The following is a 7,309-nucleotide window of genomic DNA, read 5'->3' on the forward strand; positions in this document are numbered from 1 at the left end:
CTCCCTGAGGGATTCACCCAAAACCTGCACTGTGTTGGACAACTGTAAGTAACACACACACATCAATGCAAAGACACATACAAGTGAACACAGAGACTGAGCTTCAGTTTGCACCGTCTCATACACACACACACACACACACACACACACACACACACACACACACACACACACACACACACACACACTCTTTCAACTGTCTGATGCGTCTGTCTGTCTCTCTGTAGGAATGGAGAGCTGCTGTATGAGCTCCCACAGGTTTTCCCTCCACCTGCCTTTGCTGCTGCTCCACCCATCACCTCCAACTCAAAGTAAGTTTGCTTTGGACAGTTTGGATCAAAATGGATGTTCCTCTTTTTTACTGACTGGCTCTTGATCTGTGGCTGTGGGGTCACCATCAACAAACCAGACTCATCATCAAATCACAATCCAAACATGTTTGTGTGACATGAGGTCTCTGTTTTTGCCCCGTAGAAAGAGAGAGCGTGAAAGCCAGCAGCAGGACGATCGGCCGTACGTGAAAAAGCCGCCAAATGCCTTCATGCTCTTCATGAAGGAGCAGAGGCCAAACGTGGAGGCCGACGTCTGCAGAAGAGGGAGCGCGGCGGTGAATGCAGTGCTGGGTCAGAGAGTAAGTGTGCTGCTTCTGTATGTTTGCCTCACTCACTGTAACAAACTTGATCAAAGTTTGGTAAAAAAAACAAAAAGTTTGCGTGCATATTTCTGTCTGTGAATGTTTTTCTGTTGGTGTTTGCGTGTGTGTTGACACTGTGCTGTTGTCTGTCCACAGTGGAAGTCTCTGTCAAACGAGGAGCAGGTCAGATACTATGAACAGGCTGAGAGAGAACGACTCCTCCACGCCCAGCAACACCCGGAGTGGACCAGCGGGGAAAACTATGTAAGTACATTGAGCTCACACATCAGTGCACGAGAGCGAATGAAACACAGCCACTGCAAAGACTCTTCATCAGCTGACACCAGATGTCTGTTTGTTTTTGTTTACAGGGCAAAAAGAGGAAGCGAGACAAGAGAAAGGCACCCAGGACACGTGTGACGGAGGCTCCGCGCACTCAGGTGTGATGGTGCCCCGTCACCTGTAGACGGTCCGGGTGCAGCTGCCACACACACAGGCTCCAGTGACCACGCCTGTGTAGGAGGTCAGCCCTAACATCTGGTTGGATGCTTCAAAAACATCATCCACCTAACTTTCCTCCCCTGCTGGACCTCAAATCAATTAATAAATTATTATATAAATACTTCTGTAAAAAAAAATCTGATTTTATCAAAATATCATAGGGAACAGTTTTGAAAGCCATCATATTATTATTTAAACACTGGAAAACAGCATCAAAAAAAGGGAACAGCAGCCACATGTTGAAACAGGCCAACAGGCATCTGAGCAACATATACAGAATACAGGAGGTGGTTGACACTGCTGACTGACATGTAATCTATTACAAACCATATTTAGCAGTATCATTTATATCAGTGAGGGTGAGCCAATTAACACAAACACTTGTCTGTCTCACGCCCAATGCATAAGTGTACCTAGGTACACTAGACAGCACACTCAAAAAAATATAAAACTTATAGAATAGACTTATCCGACCAAAATGATGCAATCAGAAACAGCCTAATGAATCAACAATGCACAAACCAAAATGTATGTCTTTGATTTACAGAAATAAAAACATTTTTACATTGAATACATAGAATGTGATTTCAAAAATGTGATTCTTAACCTAATTTGATTGAAGTGAGGGCTAAAAAACGCTGTCCCTTAAGAAATAATAACAGAAAATACTGATGTATTTATTGTTATGTCCGCTTCCTGTCCTCTAGAGGGCAGACATCTTCTTACAGAGCATCTCCTCCGCCGTAAATCGCACGAAGAAGACGAATGGGCAGCAACAAGACAGTTTGACAACTTCCCCATTGGGGGAGGGAATATTTCCATTTAGGGGTGCAATGAAAAACTAAATAAGTTCGCCAAGTTACTCAGAAGCATGCTCAGCCTGGACACCATTGAGACTCAGATATCTGCTGTGTTGGAGAGTCTGGTGAAAGCGGCGGTGACGGAACTCAGCTCACTTCTGGACAAGTGCTCGGCTAACACTATGGCCGCTCAGCACGGCTGTACTCCGGCTCAAGTAACTCCTGTGAAGAACAAAGAGGAAAGTGAAGTGACCCCAGCGGAGGGGAGACAGCAGTTTAATAAAGAAATAAAGGTAACACACACACACTCTCTCTCTCACAAACACACACACTGCTGTGTTGACTAACGTGAGAGGAGGCGCTTAGCTACGTAGCGTTTGCGCAGTTGCTAAAAACATTTCAATTCATATTCAATTTGAAGGTACGTAGGTTTGTCATGTTACGGTACTATAAACTACACTTCCCAGGGAGGCTTGCCGGTTGTTGCCATGGAGAGGACGCCAGAGTCCCAAAAACCTCCCTTGGTGTTGCTGGGGTTTAGGGTGTGGTTGCTTTCAGTGCTGTTGGCAGCAAGTTTTGACTCACAGCGACATAACCAACTAATGACATATTATTTACTCGAGTAAAAGCTGAATAAAAACCACTTGTCTGAATTAACCTGTAGATGATTTTTACGATTACTATAGTTACAGGTTCCCAGGGTGACATTTTCAAATTGCTTGCTTTTTTTTCCCTTCCCAATCCTGGGTTGAAAAAACAAGGATGTTCTATAAAACAGAGAGAAGCAGCATATCTTCACATTTGAGAGGCTGTAAACCCTAAAGATGTGGTATTTTTTTCCTTGATAAATTCCCTAAATGATTATTTTTCAGTCTGTCAATAAATCACTTAATTGTCAAATTGTTTAAGTAACTTACCACTCTCGTTGCTCTTCTTTCTTTCTTACCCATGATTTCGCAGAACCAGTTTGCATCCCTCATGGAAGCCTGGGCCAAAGGTGCAGTGGAGAAAATACTGATAATGTTGAAAGTCTCCATGAGTGAAGCTGAGGATGGTCCCGCGGCAGAGGAGGAGCAGAGGGCTGGGCTGAGCGCCGAGACGAAACGGACGAGCGTGAAGCAGAAAGCAGGGCGTGTGGCTGGGAACAAGAAGCGTAAGTCAGTTAATGGTTTGAGAGGCTGTGTGGACGCTTTTTAGGACCACACACTGGCACTTTTTTTGTTTGTTTTTTTAGGTTTTATGTTCTTGTTTATTGACAGGATCAGCGTCCAGGAGATCACCTCAGAAGAGAAAGAAAACTGAGGGAGGACTCAAACCAGTGATAAGAAAAGAGAATGACCATATGTATTGCAGAGGTATTTACACAGCTGATATTATTTCTTTATTGAAGTACATATAAAATATCAACCAGAAAATTCATGTCTCTCACTTATTCAGACTAAAGGCTGCTCAGTATCAGCATCTGTGAAAACTCATATCTACGTTTCTAATGATGGTAATAATGATGTCACTTGTGAAATGAAATCCAGCTTTCATGAAGGAGATGTGTCTTCCCTCTGTGCAGTTCCATGTTGGATGAGTTCGCAGGATTGTAGATGTTCTGATTGGATTTGATTGATTTTGTGTTTTTAGAGGAGCAGCATACTGAAGAACCACCAGCAGCAGCAGCAGCAGCAGCAGCAGCAGCAGCAGCAGCAGCAGCAGCAGCAGCTGACTCAGAATCAGTCATCAAACCTGGTAACTACTGCCTCTTCACAAACCAGCAGAACAGATACTCCCTGTGTGTGTGAATCACATTCACGTGTAGCATGTTAATGTTACTGTCAGGCCTGAGAGGCATGAGAGACAGAAGTTTGACAGTTTCAAACAGCCACATTCTCTGTTATACGTGTTTTGAATGTGGTGTTTGAATGGACAATATTAAGGCAGCATTTCCAAATGATGCTTATCTCCTGAATTATTGCAAGTCCAGGGTCCTTGCAACATGCGCACAGTATACTGGAATTATTTCTGACATTTGTAGTTGTTGCTGTTCTCTTTAAAAAATGTCATCAGTAGTTCTTTTAGGTCACTTTTGTGAACCCCTCATACCACCTCAAAAACAACTAATTGCTCACTCCTTTACTGCGTCAGTACCTTAAAAAATAGAAGTCGATGAAGAGGTTGTAATTGAAGGTTTCCTGCTCTTTTACCATGTTTCAAAACAAGTTTTCCTGTCTTACAGACTTGTTGGCCACTTTGTTTGAAGTCCCCTAATGAAGCTTTTTGTTTGTTTGTTTCAGCTGATGAGAGTATCTCTGGATCTCCATGTGAACTTAAAGCTGTGTTAACAGAGCCCGTCTTAGCGCTGGCCTCTGATGTAAGCGAGGAAGAGGACATCCAGGAGGCTGCAGACACTTCAGGTACCACACAAAAGATTAAAAAGAAGAAGCCCACAGGACCATTCAGATGTCCTTCTTGTGACAAATCATTTGCTCTGAAGTGTTTGATGGACAGACACTACTTGACTCACTCCAAACCTCACTTCTGCTCGGAGTGTGGCAAACGTTTTGCTGGACTGCGGGGGCTCGTCGCACATTCAAGACGTCACACTGGGGAGAAGCTTCACAGATGCTCAGACTGCGGGACGGAGTTCGCATACAAATCGACCTTTGACAGACACATGCGTCAGCACAGCCTGGAGAAGCCGAGCACCCACACGTGCACCCTGTGTGAGAATCAGTTCACCGGGCTGTTGGCGTTTCAGCGGCACAGGTGTTGTGCCTTACAAAAGACGTTTGTCTGCTCGCTCTGCCCAGAGACCTTCGAGTGCAGAAAGGGTTTGGCTGATCACGAGAATCTACATACAGGAGACAGAGATTTTGTTTGTGAAATGTGCGGTGAGGGTTTCTTCTCATCCTCATCCTTGGCCACTCACCGGGTGACTCACATGCAAAAGGAAAACTACTGCGATGTGCTCAGCTTCGAATGCAGCGACTTGAGCGTCCTCAAAAATCATATGAGCAGACAAACTGGAGAAAAGCTTTTTTCCTGCGAGGTCTGCGGGAAAGGTTGTAGCCACCAGAGTGCCCTGAAGCACCACATGCTGACCCACACGGGGGAGAGGCCGTACATCTGCGAGACCTGCGGCAAGCGCTGCAGCCACGCCAGCGCGCTTCAGAACCACATGAGGATCCACACCGGGAAGAAACCGGGGCAGCAGCCGGTCTGCAGCACGTGTGGCAAAAAATTCCGCCGCATGATCAATCTCAAATATCACATGAGCATCCACACGGGGGAGAAGCCTTACACCTGCGATCAGTGCGATAAAAAGTTCAGCAACCCCAGCAATCTCAAGTTACACATGAGGGTTCACTCAGGGGAGAAGATGTACGGCTGCAACATCTGCGGCAGGAGGTTCACTCACTCCAGCAGCCTGAAGCTGCACAGACGCTTCCACACTGGAGAACGACCGTATCAGTGCGTAGTCTGCGGGGAAGGATTCAGATACAACGGCGAGTTCAAGAAACATCAGGCGAGTCACCTGCCAGATGGAGATGGGCTGTCGGAAAAAACTGCAATGAAGATCTGAAACATTTCAGTGCTGTACCATCACTTCCTGCATGTTTGCATATCGTACAGGAGAGATCAGGCTGGCCAGTGTGACCATAAAGACTGTGAGACTTGTCACTTGTCACTCCTGTCAATGCCTTTAACAACCCCGGCTGTATTAGACCCTGTAGACAATTTCAGGCTTTATTGCAATTTTAAAAATCACTAAATTTACCAGAAACTATGGAAACTTTGCACATCTGGTTATTTATTCTATAAACAGTTTCTCAGTCGAGCTTCTGGAAAAATCTCTGTATCGTGATGTAAAATTACAAACACTACATGGCCAAAACATTAGTGGTTGTTGAACATGTCATTCCAAAGCCATGAACATTAACATGCTGCTGTGACAGCCTCCACTCTTGTGGAGAGGCTTTCCACCTTTTGGAACCCGGCTGCAGGGATTTGCTCTCCTTCAGACACAATGGCATTAGTGAGGTCCGGCACTGATGTTGGCTGATACTGGCTCACAGTCAGTTTTCAAGGTCATCCCAGAGGTTCTGCAGTTGAGGTACATGTGTGAATTAGCATGTCGAAAAAGGAGAGGGCCTTCTACAAACTGTCGCCACAAAGTTGGAAGCATACTCAAAAATATGACTGATTTTCCTGTGTTTGGCCTACAACTCCAGATCAAAAGAACGCACCTGGAGTGTCCACATACTTTTGGCAATACAATATATACCGAGTTAGAAGATTCTGTTCATATTGCCTGCTCCTAACTTGCATTATTGCGGATGTTTCTGACAACATATGGCCTATTTTGTTAACATCTTCTGAGAAAATTAGACATGTTCAAGCAATTAAACTTTACCCTGCCAAAAATCTGTTAAAATCATTTGTTCAAGTTAAAATATTAACTTTAAAAAGAAAAAAGTAAGCACTGGGTTCAAATGGTCTCAAAAATAAAACAAATCTTTTAAGTTTGATCTCCGTGTCTTCATTTGTAGCGGTTGATTGCTGTCTTTCTTGAAGCAGTGCTTGCTTTCAGTTTTACTTCCATGTGAGTGATTTCCTTTGTCATTAAACGAAGGAGGGGGGTGAAGAGGTCAGTCAAGAACACAGAAATCCTAAACTGACTTACAATCATTGTGCCTGAGACCTTGTAGAAATGTACTGGGCAGATGCATTGACTTAAAACAACACTGGGAGTTTGGCAGGAGCTCGAGTCACAGATGTAGCCAAGTTTGTTGAAGTTTTATGATGAGCAGTGGTTAAATTTATACTGGATGCATATCCCTGGATGTAAATATTCTAATTAAGATGGAAGCACAAGAGGACGTGTACAGTGTGACTCGCTGTGCTGGACTGGGATACGAGGCAAACCAGTCAAGTAATTACCGCAAGAGTGAACACTTATATAATACAATATTTGTTTAGTCCATCACTGTGTAGTGTTCAGTACTACAGCTGGTTTAAGATACAGAAAATATACTCTCCCTGATTTGTTTACAGTGCCCCAATCCTCAAATTTGCCATCCGGTAGCCAGTTATCTTTAGCATAAAGACCATAAAAAGGAGAAACTGCTAACCTGACTGTCCAAAGGTAATAACATCCACCATGTTTACAAATTGACATGCTGTATCCCACTTGTTTAATCCACTTGAGGCTTGAGAGGGAAGTCAGCTGGCCTCAAAACAGTCCAGCACAAAACCTTCTGTTAAGTTTTGTTATTATGTGAAACTCTTGTAAAACCCACAACCACATAACACCCAGGCCATTAACACTTGATCATTTTTTCACATTTGATGTGTTGATGGTGATCAGGGACAACCTTTGCTTTTG

General features: G+C 44.1%; 1 protein-coding gene across 1 annotated transcript; it reads left to right on the forward strand.

Moving 5' to 3' along the window:
* The first annotated feature begins 1,878 nt into the window (after nucleotides 1–1,878).
* On the forward strand, nucleotides 1,879–6,450 carry LOC139348456 (oocyte zinc finger protein XlCOF6-like). Its single transcript, XM_070988598.1, has 5 exons — nucleotides 1,879–2,228; nucleotides 2,896–3,088; nucleotides 3,195–3,290; nucleotides 3,568–3,672; nucleotides 4,218–6,450. Exons 1-5 carry the CDS (start codon nucleotides 2,007–2,009, stop codon nucleotides 5,504–5,506), a joined length of 1,905 nt encoding a protein of 634 aa, XP_070844699.1. The 5' UTR covers nucleotides 1,879–2,006; the 3' UTR covers nucleotides 5,507–6,450.
* Nucleotides 6,451–7,309: the final 859 nt, after the last annotated feature.

The sequence above is a fragment of the Chaetodon trifascialis genome, chromosome 20 (genome assembly GCF_039877785.1).
Source record: "Chaetodon trifascialis isolate fChaTrf1 chromosome 20, fChaTrf1.hap1, whole genome shotgun sequence".
In the NCBI taxonomy this organism is placed as follows: Eukaryota; Metazoa; Chordata; class Actinopteri; order Chaetodontiformes; family Chaetodontidae; genus Chaetodon; species Chaetodon trifascialis.

Coding starts and splice junctions, on each gene's coding strand:
- LOC139348456 (XM_070988598.1), top strand. CDS start 2,007: ATGCTCAGCCTGGACACCATTGAGACTCAGATATCTGCTGTGTTGGAG. Junction 2,229..2,895: donor AGTTTAATAAAGAAATAAAG/GTAACACACACA, acceptor ATGATTTCGCAG/AACCAGTTTGCATCCCTCAT. Junction 3,291..3,567: donor TGACCATATGTATTGCAGAG/GTATTTACACAG, acceptor TTGTGTTTTTAG/AGGAGCAGCATACTGAAGAA.